The 21411-nt window shown below is 40.5% G+C and overlaps 1 protein-coding gene across 7 annotated transcripts in view; it reads right to left on the bottom strand.

Moving 5' to 3' along the window:
• Positions 1–21411, bottom strand: part of SUSD1 (sushi domain containing 1) — a 118296-nt gene that overhangs the window by 88450 nt on the left and 8435 nt on the right. For all 7 annotated transcript variants that reach the window (XM_072959926.1, XM_072959921.1, XM_072959924.1 and 4 more), the window contains exons 2-5: positions 18097–18204; positions 15313–15468; positions 5243–5395; positions 4435–4614 (exon numbers count right to left, since the gene is read on the bottom strand). In XM_072959926.1, the coding sequence (XP_072816027.1) occupies positions 4435–4614; positions 5243–5395; positions 15313–15468; positions 18097–18204 (597 nt within the window). The remainder of the gene's footprint in view (positions 1–4434; positions 4615–5242; positions 5396–15312; positions 15469–18096; positions 18205–21411) is intronic.

Here is a 21411-nt window from a genome sequence, read left to right on the forward strand (position 1 = left end):
TATTCCAATTTATGTCAAAACTTTTTCAAACTCTCCCCAACCATGCAGAGGTGAGATTGGGCTCCACTATGAAAATCTCAAAAGATGAAGAGTTTGATGAGTCACTATGCTGTACACCAGAAACTGACACAACATTGTAAATCAACTATATTTCAATAAAAAAAATTTTCTAAAAAGGATATTAGGGTTGGGACAATTTTGTAAATAAATTTTTTCAAATGTTTAAGAAGAACAACAACAACAACAAAAAGAAAGTTATTCAGCCTTAAAAAGGAATGAAGTTCTTCAAAAGGTACAAACTTCCAGTTGTAAAATCAATTAAATCCTAAGGAAGTAATATACGACATGATAAATATAATTAACACTGTTGTACATTATATATGGAAATTGTTAAGAGAGTAAATCCTGAGTTCTCATCACAAGGAAAAAAATACTGTTTTTCTAGTTCTTTAATTTGCTATCTACATGAGGTGTATAAGTTTAAGGTGTACAGCATAATGATTCCAGTTACCTACAGCATGAAATGGTTATCACAGTGAGTTTAGTGAATATTCATCACCGCATGGAAATGGGCAGCAGTGATGGTTGCACAACACTGTGAACACACAGTGCCACTGAACTGTACACTTAAAAAGGGTTAAAGTGGTAAATTTATATTATGTGCATTTTACTACAATAAAAATGTTAAAGCAGGTTGGCAGTTATTTCAAGCAGAAGGAAAAAGGTCTGAAGCTAAGAGATTGCCATGCTGGTTGGGAGAGAATGATGGGAGACGTAACCTGCAGGGAAGCCAAACGGCCAAACTCCTGTTGGCCTCAGAAGCCATGGTTAGGAGTTTGGATTTTATTCTAAATGCAGTGGCCATTTCAATGTTTTCAGAAGGGTTTTAAGCAAGGGGAGGCAAGTGTAGAAGTGGATTATTATTAGAAGGGACTATTCAGTACCAGACACACTGCCGGTGAGAATTCCCAGCCCGAAAAGAAGATAAAGCCCCAGAAAGGATGGGAACATACCTGGAAGACAGACATTCCCAGAACCCTCCAACCGCCTACAGTACAACCTGCTGGTCATTGGACTCTTTCACGAGAGGCAAACTATTCAAAGGGAAGCGTACAAATGCCACCTCTTTCAAGAACCACCCCATCTTCCCACCTGAATCCTCTTAGTCTTTCCCCATCTTCTCACATGACACTTAGGAGCTCACCCTTATGTAACAGTTCGTGGTGTGCCCGTCTTTTCTCCCCTCACAGACTCCAGACTTTCCTAGTCACAGGATCTATTTATTAAGTACAACATCAGACCGGGACTCTTAAGATAAATTGATGATAAGGTTAAAGTGATGCCTTCACCTTGCTCCTGGCTTGGCTGAATTTTTTAAAACTCAAGTTCTTTAAGCTGTCCCTTACAACTTGCACATTTTCTAAAAATTAAAATAATAATAACAAAGTAAAAGGAAATGCAAGCTAGAGTTTCTATCTTTTTCAGAGTTGATGGAAACGTGGGATGGACATTTCCATAAATTCCTACCTATTTTGGACGATTTCACCCTCACTCCGAGCATCAACTTCCGAGGCCTGTTCACGTGGGGAACTCGTGTCACAGCTCCCCTGCCAAGGCAGCAGAGCCTCCAGGGACATGGGAATTGGGAGAAGACAAACAGGATCCGCCAACGGTACCTCCTCTGATGGGGAAGTCTGTTACCCGACACTAACGCCACCATCTGTAATGCACAGCTGCTCCTTTCTCGAGTACCAGCTCCTCAGCCTCCAAGTTCACAGTTGGCTAGTGTTTTCAGTGGAATTCCCAATTCCTGTGGCTTTATAACTCTGAGCTAAAAATACAGAGCCGGCTGGCACACGGCCCAGATTCTGGAGCCCGAAAGAAGACTGAGGGATAAATAAGGAGCGTGCACAGCCCTGAGACGCTGGTGGCCATGTGGTGACACGGGGGAGGCACGGGGGGAGGGTGTCAGCAGGCGAAGGGAACGGTTATTACAGGAGGGAAGAAAGAATTGAAGACCTGCTCAGGAACAGTTCTTTGGAGAATATAACAAGCAATCCCCACTAAATTAACTCTCTATATTCTCAGTCCAATAATCCGGACAACTACTGATTTTCAAAGTTAATACAAATCGTCTTATATGGGGTTTCCTATATAAATCTCGAGGGAGTTCTTTGATCTGCATTACGGCATATTTTAATCTAAGTTCTGTATTTTAATTGATCCATTGAAAGATAATGTTAGGATTAAAATGTACTTTTAAGAATTTCTTAACCCCCAGGATGACAATTATCAAAATATGTTTAGAGCCTGAATTGCAAATTAGAATATCTAGCCAATTAACTTAGCCAAGGCCATCACTGAGGTTTCTCAGTTACACAACAAATTCAGTGAAAACTGGTTTTTTTTCTTTTTTCTGAAATGGAAACAACTTTGTTACTTTGTCTAATATGTTTTTAAAAATTCCTTCAATACAGAAAGTATTTAAAATACAAAACTCAGCCAGGATCTCTCCCAGTGGAAATTACCACCGTTAACATTTTGATGTATAGCTTTTTAAACTTTTTCATAAATATTACATGTACATATGTACTTTTTTAAAGTTAACAGCATGTTACACAGTTTGTAACTCAGTAATATACTGTTAATACTTACCTATGTCAATAAATATTCTTTCCGACTTAATTTTATTGGCTACAAAATAGTCCATTTTATGTATATGCTATGATTTATTTAAGCAATTTCCTTATTGTTAGACATTTGAAATTGTTTCCAATATTTCACTATTATAAACAAATGTAACTCAGAAAATAAAAAATGTGAGTGCCTACACCAAAAACTGACACAACACTGTAAATCAACTACATTTCAATTTAAAAAATAAAATAAAGTTTTACAGCCAATAAAAAAAGGGGAGTGCCTTACAGTTCTCTCTATAAAAAATTTAAAAATAAATTTGAAATATATGATTTTTCTACGTGTATGTAAATTACCAAAATGGATACCAAGAAGGATAAGAAACTTAAACAGACCAGTGCCAAACTTTTTTTAAATATCCTAGTGGTGAGGGGGAGGCTATAGCTCAAGTGTTAGAGCACATGTTTAGCATGCAGGAGGTCCTGGGTTCAATCCTCAGTACCTCCTCCAAATAGAAATAAATAAATAAATAACCCTAATTATCCCCCCTTCAAATAATAAATAAATAAATAAATAAATAAATAAATAAATAAATAAATATCCCAAGGGGTCTGCCTCTCCAAAAGTGCCATATCCAGATGGTTTTCTAGGTGAAATCTTTTAAAATGCTATTTATAGTATTCCAGAGAATAGAGAAAGAAGGAAAGGCTTTCACATTTTTGTTCTCAAAATTTAGAATACCAGTGATACTAAAACCAACAAAGATGGTATAGAAGAAGAAACGAGACCAATCTCACTTGTGAATATCAACGCAAGAATTCCAAGTAAAGTCCAGCAAATATAACCCAGATTAAAAGAATAAAACACCAAAGACCCAGAAGAATCCATTCTAGCAATTAGTACTGATCATTATCAGGAAATCTAATCATATAACTGGTTAAAGGGGAAAAAATATATGTGATCACCTTAATACATGGCTAAAAGGTGTGATAAAAATAAACCATTTCTGATTTTTAAGAAAATCCCAGTAAAATGGGAATAAATGAATGCTTCCTTAAGATTATGTACATGTAGTAAAAAACTGGTAAAATAATGAAGGGAGAGAAAGCCAAAAGTAGAAAACACACCAAAATCCAACATCATCACAAAAACAGAAGCATACCAGAGTGTACCAGGGTGATTAAGCATACAATGTTGGAAATTAGAACTCTAAATCTAAATTTCGGCATGATCACCAGTTGTACAACCTCAAACAAATTACTTAATTTCTCCATGCCTCAGTTTTCTCAATCTGTAAAATGGGGTTATAATAGTACACACTCATAGGGATATTGTAAAGACTGAATGAGTCAATATATATAAATGCTTAGAACAGCACTTGGCACATAGTACTATACCAGTATACATAAGACTATGAGCAGACGTGCGTAACATCAAAAAGGCAAGATCGTGAATGAATAATGAAACTCTAGAACTATTCCCATGAAAGTCAGGACTAAGAGAATATTCAAAGTCAATACTACTATTTAAACTTTTGTTCTGAAAACACTAAGTGGTCAGTCAAGAGAAAAATACTTCTACAAATACAGAAAAATGAAAGATGAATTATTATTGTTGGAGGATGATAAAATATTATTCCTGTAAATACCAAGAGCAGCTACTGAAAACCTATTAGAAACAATAAGAACGTATTGGATTTATTTAATTCATTCACTACCCCAAAAAGAGATTCAGAGAGAAGTATGAAACCAGTCTCAAGATGGTATAAGCTGGGATCCTGGACCTTTGGAAACTCACCTTGGCAGTTTAATTTTGGGGACTCCCATGTGCCCAAGGCTGTGCATCTTGAAACTGTATCTTCTGAGCCACTGAAAAATCCTTCTTTGCAAGCATAATGAGCCTGGTCACCAAGCCTAGAGGTATAATTTCCTATGATATAGCCATCTGGGACCTCAGGAGGGGTGCCACAGTCTATTTCTGAAAATAAATTAATGGCAAGTTCATTACTATGTGAATGTGAATTTTCAAAATTCGTAACCTCTCTCCTCCTCTACCTCATCCCCTCTCCCCACACACATACACACCCAAGCCAAAGTTTAAATAGGCTGGTTCGTTTCCACATGACTTCTGGGCATGTTTCCAGTGACTGTCTCTACTTAATCTTCTCCTTCCACAGGTAATAGCACCTAAACATGCACAAAACTGGAAGAATCTGGCCATCAGCCCTCATTAATTCACACTAACTAAAGAGAAGCCTGGCCCAATGAAGTAAAAAATTTAAACTGCCCATTATCTTCAGATGTATACACCTTTGTAAGTTTCAGGGTCACTTTTGAGACGCTGCTCCTTTCCAGATCAGCTGTGTTTACCACCTAACATAATGGTTAGTATCTGAATACCTATTGACTACTGAAAAAATCCCTGAAGTTACTAGTTTTGGCTTTTTCAGTAGTCCCTTCTAAAATCATGACTGTTGCTTTATTTCAAAGGTTACACATGTGGAAAGGAACAGCTCCCGCCCACACAGCCAACACAGACCCACAGGCTTAGGTTCAGAGCAGGAGAATCTCACCTTCAGATGCTGCATTCTTTGGCAGAAACCCACCTGTGCATGACGTGGCATCTCTGGTCGGGTGGAAAGGCTCAGGCCCGCTCCTTGGCAAGTATCCTTCCATACAGTAGCACTCAAAGCTCCCATGAGTGTTCACGCACCGTCCTCCATGCCTGCACAGGTCGGAAACCTCACACTCATCTATATCTTGAGACCCATCCCAAATGCAAGGGAGAGAAAAACAGAAAAAGGAAAAAAAAAATGGTGGGACATTGTGACAGCCATTTCTCATGTTCTCAGTCTGCACGTATACAAGTGGATGCATCTGTTTGCAATTGTATCATGTTATTTTACTCCTTAAGAGTTCTCCTCATAGATCCCTCACATCGTGGGCACTAACAGGTGCTCGATAAATATTTGACAATGTGTTATGAAAATATTTAGAGACCAACAACCATCACCAACTCTCAATCGCCCAGCAAAGTGAACTCAAAGAACTATGCTAAAAAAATCAATTACTATAAAATAAGGGTGGACTCACCCTCATACTAAAAGATCTGAAGTAGAACTCCTAATAAAAAATTATTCAGACGAGAGTGAAAAATGCTTTCCAGCTTCTACGTGCAGGACAATGAGGCAGGAAGTGAAGAAGATAACTCAGAAGGGTCTCACTAATTTTTAGCAAGATTAGAGGGGCTTAAACCAGCCTTCAAGAAGGACAAGACATGCTCCTTAGCAGACTTTCCCCCTTGACTGAAGATGGTCAGAGATAGCAGGTCCAGGAATAAACATCACATGATTCAGAGGCTGAAGAAGAAATCTCTCTGCCAGTTAGCGGTCTTTTACCCCAGACCTGGCTTAGAGCACAAAACATAAAGTTTTAAGAATTTCATCAGAGTCTCTCTCACACACACACACACACAATTTCACTCAGAGGAAAAAAGGACCTTAAGTGAAATGGGATTTTTTCCCAGGACATCGGCAAGGACCATCAGGGGGACAGAGGACAGGGAGCAGCATGACTGAAGACAGTCTGGTTGCTCCCAGACTCTGGGATTTCAAAGACCAGTAATTTTGGAAGGACTGAAATATGGTGGCCAATATTGTATTTTGCCAGGTAAAGACTCCCCACCCCGCAAAAAAGAACTACTATCATTTCATAAAAGAAAGAACATGTTAACCCCAGAACTCTGCAAAGAAGGAAGAAAATAATCTCAGAATCCTTCTAAATTTTTGTTTGGTGTAATTGTATTAAAATTCACTATATTCTTTATGTTTGTTTGTTGGTTGGTTGGTCTTGGACCGGTGAACCCCTCTTCTCTCACTGATTGCTGTCTGGGAACCAGTAATTCATTCAATTGCTGGAGGAGCCGACACACGTTATCAATTCTGATCAATGTCCATCTTTAGGGCAGCACACTTTGGGGAACTCTGTGGGAGATCGGCTCCAAAGATGGCAGTGGACAATTCTGCCCCTTCCTTTCTTGCAGGCGTCTCCTCCCATCAAGAGTGGAGTCCATTTCCCCTCCCCTTGGGCTGGTCTTGAGACTCGCTTTGGCCAAAAGAACTCAGCAGAAGTAACACAGTGCCTGCTCTAGACCGAGCCTAGAAGATGCCTGGCAGCTTCCTTCTGCCTCTGCTGGAACCCAGTGTCCCCTCTCTGAGGAAATCCAGACTCTTGTGCTTGGGAGAGAGGCCCTAAAGATGAGATGACACCTGAAGACAGAGGCCACACTGGGGAGAACTAAGGTGCCCTGGTCACTTCAAGGCCCCAGTGTGAGAGAGGCCTTTTATCTGCCAGCCCAGCCCAACCCAGCCTCGCCCAGCCACCTGCTGAATATATCCACACACACAAAACCACCCAGCCATGGAATTGTGAGGAATAGTAAATTGCTGTTTCAAGTCATTAAATTTGGGGGAGTGGGAGAGGGTGGGAGGAGTAGAGTTATGCAGTAAGAAATAACCAATCTTGACCTGTGAAGAGACGTTGGAGACCAAAGTTAAGAGGATAATGTATCAATGAAAAAGAGGGGGACGTTTCTGAGAAAACAATGAAGTCTTGGAAATTAAAAACAAAATATGAATGCCAAAAATAAAAACTCAATAGAGGCACTGAATAATAGGTTAGTCACTGCTAGAAAATAAACTCGCAAATTCCAACCTGAGGAATTTTCCAAAACACATAGAAAAATAAATTATATATGACAGAAACTATGGGACAGAAAAATGATATGAGAACAGTCCAAAATATTCACTATCTATCTGAGAGGAATTACAGAAGAGTGGAATAAATGTATAAGAATCAATATCAAAAGAAAAAAAAAACACTCAGCTTACATATTCAAATTCAGGTAGCTTTCTGAGGTGACAGGCATGAATGTGGAAAAGTGAAAGTCATTCTGAACTTCATGGAATAAAAGGAAAATCTATAAACCTCCTGAGAGAAAGGAATGGTAATTTAGGAGGAAAAGAGAACCAATCTGACCTAGGACTTCTTGTGTTTCAGACACTTGTGTTTCTACTTGAGCCAGTGAGAAACATCAGAATAAATAATGCCCAGAAAGGGGAAGGCCTCATAAAACACAACAAAGAGTGGTGAGAAGTGAAACCAGTAAAACTTAAACAATTGTTGATAACAGAATCACAGAGGCTTTGGTAACTGGGAAGAAAAGGCTTCTTAAAATAAAAATAATACAAAATAAAATCAATCTCCATCTAGCACAAACTTTAAGAAATGGTAAAATCATTTCTAAATGCATGTGTTCCTAGACTGGACTCATCATTTTGGCTTATCAAGATTTTCTTACTCCAAGGAGGAATTTGTAAAAGGTGTTTATGGATATACCTTTGACGCAGAAACCATTTTCCAGCCTGATCACCTGCCCCAGACTCCTCAAAGGAGAGTGAGTGGGAGTAAATGGATTTTTCAGTAGACTGTTCAAAATAAGTGGTACAAGTATTACAGGGCAAACATGCAGCGCTATGGAAAAGACGTGGAGTTTCTAGGCGCTGACTGGCTCTTTATGGGTCACCGTAGTCATCAGTTTGCTTTGCGTACACTCATTCAACAACGTAATGACAATAATTGTTATAATGACTGTTAAATACAACCACTCCTGCATGTCATCCTGCACAAGCCAAACTCTGCTCTAAACATTTCATTATTTATTACTGTTATTTGCACCTTATTTCATCCTCACAGTGGCCCTGCGAGGTTGACGCTACTATTATCCCCATTTTCCAGATGACGTAACTGAAGCATAGAGTGGTTAAGGAACTGGGCTGAAGTCACACAGGTTAAGCAGTGGGAAAGCCAGGATGTGAAGCCAGGTATCTCGCTTCCAAGACCATATTCTTAACCACTAGGCTGCACTGTTTCTCCCTTTACAATCTACGCCTACCGTCACCCAATCAACAGTTCTCTATCTCGTCCAGAGAGATTGTCAAAGATGTCAACTGCCTTAACGAAGTCTACACGTATCTAACACGTATCACTGAGATCAATTAGTATGACCTGACTTTGACTTTTAATCCCTCCTGATGCTCACAAACCATCTCTTTTTTAATCCCGTTTAGGATCTTGGCTGGACAAAACATGAGAAACTCACCAGAACAACTTCTCCAAGTAGCAGTTGATTCCATGGGGGTCTTCAAGGTTATAACATGTTTGCTGGTGAAGAAAAATGTTCTGAGCAAACTTGCTAACATACAACTAATCAAGGGGGAAATGTCCTATGTCCCATTCTTTATACAGGATCATGTAGCTTTATCTGTAGCCAGAACAATTCCTTGCTAGAAAGTAGCAGGACCGAGCAGGACACTCTGACCTGGTCCCCGGGTCCCGATGTTCTATATTTAATCCTTTCAATTAATAGTGTGGATTTGAAAGTCAAACAGACCCAGGTTTGAGAACTGATTCTGCTACTTATTAGTTGTACCAATGTCTGTTCCTTAACCTTTCCAAATCACTTCTGTAAAATGAAGTTAATTATACTAGGCTTTTTGTGGAGATTCAATAAAACATGTGGAAAGCACTCAGCACAGTGCTTGGCTGACCTTTGGTTCTCGATACGTGCTAGCTAACACGTGAATGGGTCTTGCCTCTCTACTGACTCAGTTCTCCCCGAAGCACAAGCCACTCCTGCATGACCCATGCCTGAGCCTGGCCCTGACAGTGAGCAATGAGCATGCACACACATTCAACACACTCTTCCGAGTTCCTGGCTGGAGTCCCGGGAGTGGCCACACGGCTTGTTCCACTCGATTCGAATGCTCTAAGACAGAAGCGAAAAATCCATCTGGAAGGCCCTTAGCTAGAACAGGAATATCAAAGAACAGGAGTATCAAAGAGGTAAGAGTTTAAAAAGAAGCTAGTCTGGGAATACCCCCATTAAACACAAGCCCTTGTCCTAAGACACCTCTAAGATGTGAAGACTCAGAATGGACTCCATGGGAAAAAGGCACTGAGGAACTTTCAAATTCATGACAATGTTCTCACAGCCTACTTTCTTTCTCCACATCGCTCTAAGAACTAGTTCTTTCCAATTCAATGAAGTAAGAGGAGGCAAAAATTACTTCTTCACATCTTGGAAAGTAAAATTATTTTTTTCCTGCCACCTTCCCTCCTCAATTGCCAGATTCAGCTAAGAAGCCTACATCTTAAGAAGCCACATTAAAGGAACACAAATACCCATTTAAAATCAGGACTGTTAAATTCATATCATCTACTGATATTATGCAGCGTTGGCAAGGGTATGAAGAAATGAAGACATTCATGAAATGATGAGTGAGAGAATACTGGCATGAACTTTCTGGAAGACAGTCTGGCACTATGTATCAAAATGTAAAATGTGTAGGTAGCCCTTTGACACATAAGTTACTTTCCAGAATTAATAACAGGGGGATAATTCCTTGTAAGGATGTAAGTACCAGGATGTTCATTATAGCATTTCTTATAAAGGCCCAAAACAGAAAAATAATCACAAAAAGGAGGAAAAAAAATAATCTGTTTAGTAACAGAGTACAGCCATTTAATGAATTCCATATAGTTAATTTAAAAGGTATTATATATCTATCTCTGTATTAATTTACAGATGAGTTATAATATACAAATAATAAAACATACTGATCTTAAGTGCTCAGTAATGAGTTGTGACAATCTCACACAACTGTGTAGCCAACAAGATACAGAACATTTCCATCACCCTAGGAAGTCCCCTCTTTTTCTTTCTAGTCAATCCCCACTAAGCAAATCACTTTTTTATTTCTGTCATTATCAATTAGTTTTGTCCGTGCTTTATATAAATGGACTCTTTTATAAAACACGTGTTTGTGTGTCGCATCTTTTATTCAACATAACGTTTTCAAGATTCCTCCAAGCTGTGCATGTATCAATAGACAGTTCCTTTTCATTGCTAATCAGTATTCCACTGTGAGAATGTATCACAATTTATTTATCCATTCTCCTGCTGATGACATTTTGGGCTGTTTCCAGTTGGGCTATTATGAACATTTGTATACAAGTCTTTTGTAAACATACATTTTCATTTCTCTTGAGTTATATATTTGTTTTTATTGAAATGAAAAGATCATGTGTTGTGAGTGAAATAAATTTTGTCTTCTCTTGTTTCATGGAGTCAGACATGGAGAAAAGAACATCGTATGTTATAGGAATGAAACAGCAGATTATGGAACAACATATACATATTATTAATTTAAAATATTGGTTGCAGGAAATATGCACAGAGGCATCTTAAAAGCAATTTCCCATAATATTGAGTTGTTGCCTCTGAGTTAATATTAGATGATTTTTTTCTTTCTCCTCTATATGTTTCATAATTGCTTGACTTTTCTACAGTAGTATTTTTTTTTTAGTAAATGGGAAAAACAGAGCAATAGTCCTTCCTATGGGGGAAAAAATATTGACTTATTTCTTCTGTTTCCTTTTGGAAAGAGCAATCATGGATCATTACAGTCAGAGGTAAATGATCCATTTACCCTACTCTGTTCCAGAGCTTCATCCTCGGGTAACAGCTCCATCCTTTCTGACACGTAACTTTTGCTAAAGCAGCAGCTGAATAAATGGAGAACCATTTCAAACCACTTTTATGCTCAGAGATGCATTGGTCATGAGCAAAGAGCTTGAACTCAAAGGGCTAAACATTTCCTTCTCAATCTTGCAAATATTCAGAGTTTGCTTAGGAAAGCCTACTTTACACATGGTTCCAAAATCAATGTAAGCCCAGCTCCTGTCCCTGTGACTCCTCCCAAAACTTTACATTAATGGAATGAAAAAGAACCCTGTGTGTATAGTTTACTGCACTCAACAGGGCCTTTGGGAAGAAGCTGGAATACCCACAATCTGGGGCTTGAGCATGTAAGAGGCAAGAGTAAAGTGTGGGAGGTGTTAACTGCAGGGGGAACCCAGGCATGGCCCCATCACTCCCAAAGAGGGACAATGGTGTCTCTGTCGAGGCCTCTGGCATTTGGGGGGATGGAGTTCGGCTTAACCATCTTTTGACCCATAATCTTTGGCCTCTCCTTCCTAGGCGCCCGCCGGTGAAGCTGTCACCCGCCATAGCTGGAGGCCTAAGCAGGCGTCGGAGATTCCACAGGAAAAGTAGGCAAGGAGCCAGGGGTCACAAGCACTGCTCTGGGCAGTAGGGGCAATGTCCCTGCAGTGTGATTCCCCTTGCTTCTCCCTTCTTCCAGAGTGGTAAAGCATGACTTGGGGAATAATTCCAGCTAAAATAAAGGGTTGGGATTTGGGCAGCAAAGTTACGTTTGGAGAGAGCACTGGGAAAAACCTCCGGACAGCTGCAAGCCTTCTGAAGCCCACGGAGAGCGAGCAGAATCTCGGCGGGACTGCGTGTTTGTGTCCCAGGCCACAGCCGGCTGCTCCAGGACCCACGACAGCAGGGCAGGAGCTCGTGGGCAAAGGCTCAGCCGAAGAACAAGCCTCCTGACCCGGGAGAGAGACCGACAGACTACACTGGTCTGGACTGGTAGAGATTTACATCTCGGAATAAAGATGTTTACTTCACTACAGGCAGACCTATGAGATACAGGTTTGGGGCAGCAGGTTCCAGGAACTGAACAGCAAAGCATTTACTCCCTCTGGGTTGTTTTTATTTTTTTCCCCCATTTTCCCCATTTCTGAGCCAAAGCTGAACAGCTGTTGGAAGAAATGGCATCAGGTCCTGATACTGCAGGAAATGAGTTTATGAAAAAGAAGGCTGTTGCTGTCAATAGAGTCAAGATAGATTCGCGAAAGCTGTGGAATTCAAAGGCACAGGAGAACCATTTTGCAATTTTCAGCAGATCCTACTAGGTCCATGCCTGTCTGGATTCATGTTGGGAGGGAGATGACAGCCCCAGGCCTATTTCCACATCAGTCTCATATGTCTCCACTTACTCCTGACCCACTCCAACCAAAAGGCAGGTATGAGGCAAGAGTAAAGTGTGGGAGATGTTCAACTGCAGGGGGAACTCAGGCACGGCCCCATCACTCCCAAAGAGGGACACCTTTGTCAAGGCCTCCGGTATTTTGGAATGCCCTCACACCGAAAGTGCCACAGAGCTTCTTCCTCTCGGTTGTGGCTCATGACAAAGTGTCCATGATCCCCAGGAGTCATTCTGGGGGCATCCTGGGGGCCAGAACATCTGCCAGTTCTCCAGCACAAGAAGCCCTGCAACTCATCCCTCATCTATACACAGTGACACCCGAAGAGGCCTACCTACAAACAGCTCCTGAACTGACTTAATCTGCAAAAAGTACAGTCAACACCAGGTTTCAGGATTTCTCAGAATTCAAGAGCTAGGATTCACAATCTTCTGGTTCCAGGCAAACACTGGATAACTGCTGATACCCCAAAACCTGCAAAGCTTCTCCCAGAGAGAAAGTCCACTGAAGTTTCTGTGGCAGCTGTGATTCTGAAAGATACTCCGTGTCATCAAGAGAAGTCCTCAATCAGCTTTTACAAAGTGATAAATGAGGACCGAAGAAAAGAAAAAGAAAAAGAAAAAAAAGGCCAGGGGAATGAATGTCAATGGAAATGGGGCTTCTTTTTGGGGGTGATGGAGATGTTCTAAAATCAGATAGTGGTGACTACTGTACAACTTTGTGAATTATATTAAAAACCACTGAACTGTACCCTTCAAAAGGGTGAATGTTACGGCATATGAATTACAACTCAATTTTTTTAAAGGGAAAGGTCACTAAATAATTACAGAAACTGGGAAAAATAGAAGCAGAGCCTAGATCAGGATTTTGTTCCAGGAAGATTGGTTCTTCTTGGGCTGACATCTATTTGGCCCTTGCATAAAATCTTTCTTTCTTCTTCTTCTTTCTACCTTTTTAATAACAGAATGCATCCTTAGAAAGTATACTGATATCTACACTTTCAGAAGTTTTTCCTGTCCAACTCCCACAGCCTTAAAAACACAATTTCAGGTATCGCATCCTCCAGAAAATTCCTGATCCCTTAGCCACTTCCAAGGTAAGTGCCCCCACAGATTCTGGATTCCGCTAAGTGCCCTTTGCTTACCTATGACTTACAGTTTATACTGAAATTAGCTGTTCACCATCACCTCCCACTAGCACAGACTTGATACGTAGGAAGCGCATGAAAAATATGTATTCAATGAACTGAACACTAGATCACCGTCTTGTAAGGTTTCTTTTAACTGATATCTTTTTTTTAAGGCACCTAATTTAATTCTGCAACATTGCACTTCTGCAATCACGTAGCAAGTAATTTGCTACCTGAAACAACAAGATATTTTAAAATGTCTTCTCTGAGGGAAGGTGTTCATGCCAAGAATAAATGAAATGTACTCTCTGAGGGATTTTTACCTTGGCACAGGTCAAGAGGGAGAATGAATCACAGTAGCAGAACCTGTGGTGAATGAGAAGATAAAACATGCTCCCCTCTCTCTTCCTGTTCCCCACACCCCCACCCAAACCTTTAAATATCACAAAGTATTGAAGGAGAGCCATTAAGTCTATCCAAAGCCATCTTAGAACCAGGAGTCTTTTCCAGCCTTTCCTCTTCATTACTATTCAAAGATTTTCTTAGAAAACCCAAGAGCTATATCATCATGACATGCTGTAGAGTTCAGATAATACAGGAGCCACTGAAAATGAGGAGGCTTTTGCCCCCTCCTTGTGTTTGACCAACATATGCCCAAAATCTGACCTGCGAAGCTCCTGAGGTCCTAAAAGTTGCCCTCCTCACTCGGCTTCCTCCTCTGGGAGATAAGCCCACATCTCTAACAGGTGCAGCTGCTGCATCATCGCGAGACCCACCCCCTCCGCCCCTGGCAGTGTGCACGGAGCTGGCGGGTACCAGAGTCCCTCCAAGGAAACTGCAGATGGCACATCGTCTCTGAGAGCCCCTCCTCGTCGTTTGTGGTAAAAATTTTCAAACACACAGAACAAGGAAAAGAATACTAATCTCTTTTAGTCCCACCCTCACCCCCAAGATTCAATAACTGTTCATATTTTGCTGTTTAAAATGCCTTAACAAGGGGGGAGGTTATAGCTCAAGTGGTAGAGCGCATGCTTAGCATACACGAGGTCCTGGGTTCAATCCCCAGTACCTTCTCCAAAATTAAATAAACCTAATTACCTCCTCCTGCCAAAAAATAAATTAATTAAAATGCCTTAACAGATAAAATAACACTGGATACGTATAATAATAACACCCCTAGATATGTCAGAATGTATCTTCCCAGAAGAATATTATCTTAAATACCACAATACAGTTATTCCATCTAACAAAATGAACGATTCCCTGATTTTTTAAAACATTTTTTTGTTTTGTTTTTGTTTGCAGGGGAGGTAATTAGGTTTATTTATTTAAATATTTATTGTAATGGAGGTACTGGGGATTGAACCCAGGACCTCGTGCATGCTAAGCACACACTCTACCACTGAGCTATATCCTCCCCTCAACAATTCCCTAATATTAACTGATCCTCAGTCCCTGTCCAAATCCTCGGAGATCAAGGAGAGTCCCTCCCTTAAATCACACCCTGCCCTGGCCCTCCCCCTCCCTCCTCCACATCCCAGGGACTGTCCCGCCATCACCATGTTGCCATCACGGCAGCCCCTTCCTGAGTACCTGTGCAGAAGGTACCATCGTTGGGGATGAATGTCTTGTTGTTGTTTGTGGCTCGATATCCTTCCAGGCAACTGCAATAAAAGCCTCCCAGAGTGTTGTGGCAAGACGTGTGGTTCCCGCAGACCACAGTGGCTCCCATCTGGCACTCGTTTTTATCTGTTGATACATTGAGACAACGCACAGAAAGAGCTGTCAATCCTCACCACTATCAACCACCCAGACTTCTTCTGTGCCGTGGATTTGGGAATCAATATTCTCAGACAAGTGCTGAAAGATCTGTTTCCCCAGCCCCTTCCCCTTCCTCCATGCCTCTCAGATGACAGGACGCGGGCCCCTCATAGTCATGGGCCAGGTGTGTACGAAACCACAAGAAAAACCCGATGTCTCAATCTGACAGTCCATCTTATTTGAAGACTGGGAGAAGGGGACGCTTTCTGAACTTCTCCACACTGAAACAGACCTTGTCATAGGCCTGGGGAAACAAATCCACCTGAATCCCACTTTTCCAGCCCAGCCATTCTCTTGCATTTCTACGAAAACCAGAGTAGGATGATTTTTACATTCAATGATTAACTGGAAAATTTTGTTACTTCTGAGTTACCGGGAAACACAATGGAATTAGTGCTCAAGCTTCATCCGGGGGCAGGGCTAATGTTGGCAGGAACAGCTCCTGCTGCTCGTCAGCGATGCACACGAATAACATTAGTCACCCGGTGAGGAGGAGCTGGAACATGGGATGCTTGATGAGTCCACAGACCTTGCCCGGAGTATTTTCAATTCAATAACTTGACATCGATGTAAAGCAAAAGTAAATCTCCCTCCTGTCTCTGTCCTCTAGCCCGGGGTCAGCAGACCTTTCCTATCAAAGGCCAGTCACAGACTCTGGATGCAACTGATCACTCGAATTTTCCCAGCACGAAGGCAGCCAGACAATAGGTAAACAAATGAGGGATGCTGTGTTCTAATAAGACTCTATTTATAAAAACAGGCAGTCTGAAGTTTGGCCCCCAGGCTAGAGTTTGCTGAGTGTGCCCAGCCTCTACCATCGGAGGAAACTCCAATGTGACTGGTTTCTTACACATTCTTTGAGAGCTGATGGATCCAGCTCGTTTTTTGGTGGAGGGACTCATCAGCTTATGAACCAGAGTTTTCCCGTCTGTTATGTAGTGTTTCTGTGACACAACTGGTTCCCTCAAAGCAGTTCACCTGCCTCCCACAACTGCACTCAATTCCTGCTAACTCAAAAGTGCTCCCCCACTCCCAAATCTGGTGTTTCTTTTAAAAATTTTTTTTAAATTGTCTTTCTGAAATTTTAATTAAACTTGGAACACAATTTATCATTGAAACCATCTGAGTAGGATCTGTGTGAGAGCTTACAGAGGCAGAACAGGCCTTCAAGCCACAGCCAGGCCAAGTATTCAGTCCAGCTTCCTGGGAAAGGCATGGGGGTCTCAGACACGAGTCCACCCGCCCATACGATAGGATATTCCTGTCCTTTGCCATCGTTCCTGAGGCATGTCTCCCCTGCCGTCTTCATCAGAAGGGACATCTGGGTTTGTAGGGGATTCTAGAATCCTTAGGTCCCTTGACTTAATACCATGATAGCACCCCTGGCACAGGTATGACCTCATCTGTAACCTCTGGTCTCAGCAGGCCACCTACTAGGGTGTCTAGCGCTTGAGAGCAAGTACCACCCGAATTAATAAAGCCCTCTCTAGCCATTAAGAGAAGTTTCTATTGCTCAGGAGTCAAAGAACAATCAAGACTGCAGCAAGCTTTCACGGGAGGAGGACTTCTTTAGGCGAGGGAGCAGAAAAGGCTTGTCCGTGCTCCCCAGTTCCAACTTCATTTCCAAGGCCCTGCTAGCAAGCGGTGGGGGGAGAATCTGATGGGCAGAATCCTCAAGAGAGAGGGTCAGAAAGGCACAGCTCCTGCCTGCAGGAACAGGCAATGGCATGTGATTGTGAAAACCTGTATCTGTGAAGTAGAATGTGACTTTTCAAACTCAGGGCTTAATTGCTGTTTTTTCTTAGGGAGAAAAAAAATCAAAGATACCACAACAAGTATAGTAAATACTGTTGATCCACAGCTTCAAGGCAAAATGATCCATATTTTTACAGCAGGGAACAAGGCTGCTGGGAAGAAACTGTGGTTATCCTAACATTCACTATTATAAAGTTGCTATGAAACTCTCTCTTTCTCTGAATTGGGCTTGAACCTGGATGTTGTCTGACTCTCACGGCACGGTGGATGCCATGAGGCAAAAAATAATGCTTCTAGCCTAAAGTTCTTTGTATTTCCGTAAGTCACCCAAGACCCTAAAGGGTCACAACTACAAAAAAATTTTGAGGATGGATTCTGGTAGACATAAGAGTCAGAGGAACAGTATTTCACCAATTAGCCCCAAAGTTCAATAGGCAATTATGTTTTTATTTTTCCTCATGGTACTAACATAGTTTTATATCAAAACAACCAGAGAAATTAAAAAATGAAATACTCGAGTTGTTAAGTTAAACTCAAGACTTGAAACAGATTTCAAATCTGTATTAGGTCAGTTTCCAGAGATGCAAGTTCAATGGCCTCTAATATGATAGCAAACGCTAGAGAAAGGATATAACCAAACACTAAAACAAAGACTTATTACAGTTGACAAAACTTCTTGTAATAAAAACATGTGAACAGAATAACCATGTTTTCCTCCTCTCAAGGACGTCAACTCTTTAACACTAGAGAATCTTGTTTCTTGATTCAATGTTTCAGCTTAACCCAGGATCCAGGACTTACCAATACAATGAGTCCTCCCATTGCCCACAAATCCGTAGTTGCAAATACACATCTTCTTCCCTCCTCTTTCATGGCAGGTGGCATATTCATGGCAAGTGACACAGACATCTAAATTTCAATTATAAATCACATATATCAGGAAAAGAATATTTCGATCACCTACTCAAGATGAGTCACATTTGGGATTGTAGACATTCACAATGGAGAACCAAACTTTGAATACTAAAATTATAAAGGGTAGACCTTATCCCATCCTTAGAAACCTGCAATCAAACAAGTGTATATTTCCCCAGGCCAATGGACAGTGTTCCTTAAAAAAAAAAAAAAAACAGAAAAATGTTCACTACTCTGTGGATTAAATTATAACATGCATTTCAAAATACTTTACTTTCCCAAAAAGAAGAATTCAACAACTGTCTTTATAATGGTATCTATAACAAGTCACATTAATTTTTTCAAAGTGTAAGTGCTTCCTTTCCTTTTTCCCATTTGAAACTGCATGTACTTTGTTTAATTATAAATAGGAGATATGAACCAAAGCAAGACAGACAGACACCTGCATGCAGTCACTTAACAGATATTCATGTTGTAGTCCCTCCGCATGTTTAAAAATTGTATCATGAACTCAGGACATACTCATCATAAAATAAATTCTGGAAGCTTTCCCAAGGTATCTGTCTATAAATAAATGTATTATTTTTAAATGTGAAAAGAAAAAAGAAACCTGCGGTGGCTACTCACTGCCCATGGAGCAAAGCCCAAATTCTCTACCTGGCAATCAGTGCTCTTAAGAGTCTGCTTCTAGACTAACTTCTGCAGCCTCATGGCTCCCAAACCCAAATACACACAGTGTTCTCCAGGCAAGATGCCGACTACTCTTTCCCATACATGTTATCCATTGTCCTATTCATGCCATGCTAACGAGGCTCCCTTCATCCACGATGCCTATCCTTCCTTCTCTGTCCAACCAGCAACTATTGCTATTTCAAGACCCAGTTTAAACATCAGTCTCCCTGAGGTCTTCCCCATTCCTCCATTCTTGAGGAAAATTAAATGTATCTTCCTCTGTGCTCCCCTAACCCTTGTACATTCGCATATCAACCATGCTAATTTGTCATTAAGTTCTATTGCACCTCTGTTTTCCCACCTTGGTAGGATGAATGAGTTTTTCAAGGATTATGGGATTATGTCATTCACCCATAGATCATGAAGGCACAGTATAAACATTCAATATATTTTTTATTGACCAACTGGATAAAGGAGTCTGCAATCCTACTTGCTACAACTTAAAAAGCAAATGGAAGGGGAAAGAACTCATCTATCGCCTTATCCATTTTCCTTTAAGGGAAAAAGCGAATGTGTTTAAAATGTCAGTGAGAGAACAGCCAGGTCCCAGCAGGATGACCAGATCCCAGTTTTTTAGATAAACAGCAAAAAAATGTTTGGAGCTAAAACTCTCGAAACATCCAAATCTACCAGATGGTTATATATGGCCCAAGCTCAAACAAGAATTTCTACCCGAGGCTATGTGCGATAGTGTTTTGCACTCTCAGTGTCTGTAATATCAGGAGCAACCTGGTGAGGAGAATATTTCAGCATGGAATCTCATCTTAGTCTTGGCCCCATTACTACCTAGGTAATAAAGACCTAGCCCTCAGGCTGCATGAAACCAACTGAGAAAGAGAGAGATACACGCTTAACCAGGCTTGCTTTTTATTTTTCTTTAAACAAACTATAACACAAAAATGAGACAAGCCATGCTTATGACTAATACTAAATTAACCATAGGATATTTATAAAATTTATTATATCCCAGACTATAAAGAAAAGTGCAAAAAATTTCAAAAAAGTAGAAATTGTAGAGGTCATACTGACTACGATGTAATAATATAATAAAGCTACAAAATAAAACATAAGGTTTGCATCCCCAAAAGAAAGCCTACTTGTAAACTACAGAACACTTTACTAAATAATCCTTGGGGCGCAGAGGATATCAACATTGATATGTTTAAAACCAGACATAAAAGCTTATCTACTCCAGAAAATTTGAGTTTGACATGTTTCTATACTTGAAAAGAGAAAAAGAAAAGCAGGCAGCCAGTGGGGGGGAAAAACTAGAATTTTAATGTAAGAAGTTTCAAAACAGGAAAAAACAAAATAGGGGTTTATGGGAGGGGAGGGGGTTAGTACTTAGTAAAGATTAAGAAGATGTTAAAGAATTAGAAAATACATTCAAATTTATTGGAAAAAAAATGTTTTCTCAAAGTCAATGTGTCATAAAGACCAGGAGTCAAAACTCAAGACCAGTGAGGGGAAAAAAGAGCATAGACAAAAACACTACATTAGGAATAAAAAAGAGCTATAACAAAAAATACATAAAAGACTCCTTTTTTTTAATTTTTGGTTTTTGGGGGGGAGGTAATTAGGTTTTTTATTTATCTTTGATGAGGATACTGGGGATTGAACCCAGCACCTTATGCATGTTAGGCATGCACGCTATCACTGAGCCCTCCCCACTAAAAGATTCCTTTTAAATTACAAACGAAAGACTTCCAATTAAACACAGCAGATTTAATACACTCTCAACCCCCACAAAATTTGAAAATGACATCAAGTTAAGCCCTGGGAGAGAAGATGATGGAAGGCAAGGATGTGGATAATATTTCAGAAGACAGAAGAGATGGACATATGGGAATTGCCTGAGAGGAAAAACTAAGAGCCAACCTGAAAAAAAAAAAAGAGAAAGAGAGAGAGAAAATAATTAATCAATTAAAATAAAATAAGAATAAATAAAAAGCAACCTGAAAAGCTCAGGAATTGGGGTCACTGAGTGCCCCCAGGAGGCAGGCATAAAGGGTAGGGGCTGAGAATTCGAGGAACTAGTTAAAAATATGGAGGAGTCGTTAGATACCCAGATCCCCTCTCTAACCCTATAAGATGGAGTTTTACAGCCTGGAGAAAGTGGGCCAGGAAGGCTCCCAATTATAGAGGCAACAGTCAGAGCTGAGGTGAGAATGCGTGCCCATACTAAGCGTCCATCAATAGTGGGTAAATTGATTTAACCATTTTGACATTAGTGCATTTTAAAACAGTACCATAAGGTCACTGTCAATTCATAATCACATGCAACCAAAATCCTGGAAATGCCTTTTAAATAATGGATCCTGGGTCACGTCCACAAACCCAGCTGTGATCAACCATATGGAGATGAACACTCACCCCAGCATGTGTGCGTAGTGCAGCAGATATATATAAACACTGTACTCATGAAATAAACAATAACACGGTAAAATGTTTGATCTTTTTCCTATCTGG

Source organism: Vicugna pacos, chromosome 4 (assembly GCF_048564905.1).
Source record: "Vicugna pacos chromosome 4, VicPac4, whole genome shotgun sequence".
Lineage (NCBI taxonomy): Eukaryota > Metazoa > Chordata > Mammalia > Artiodactyla > Camelidae > Vicugna > Vicugna pacos.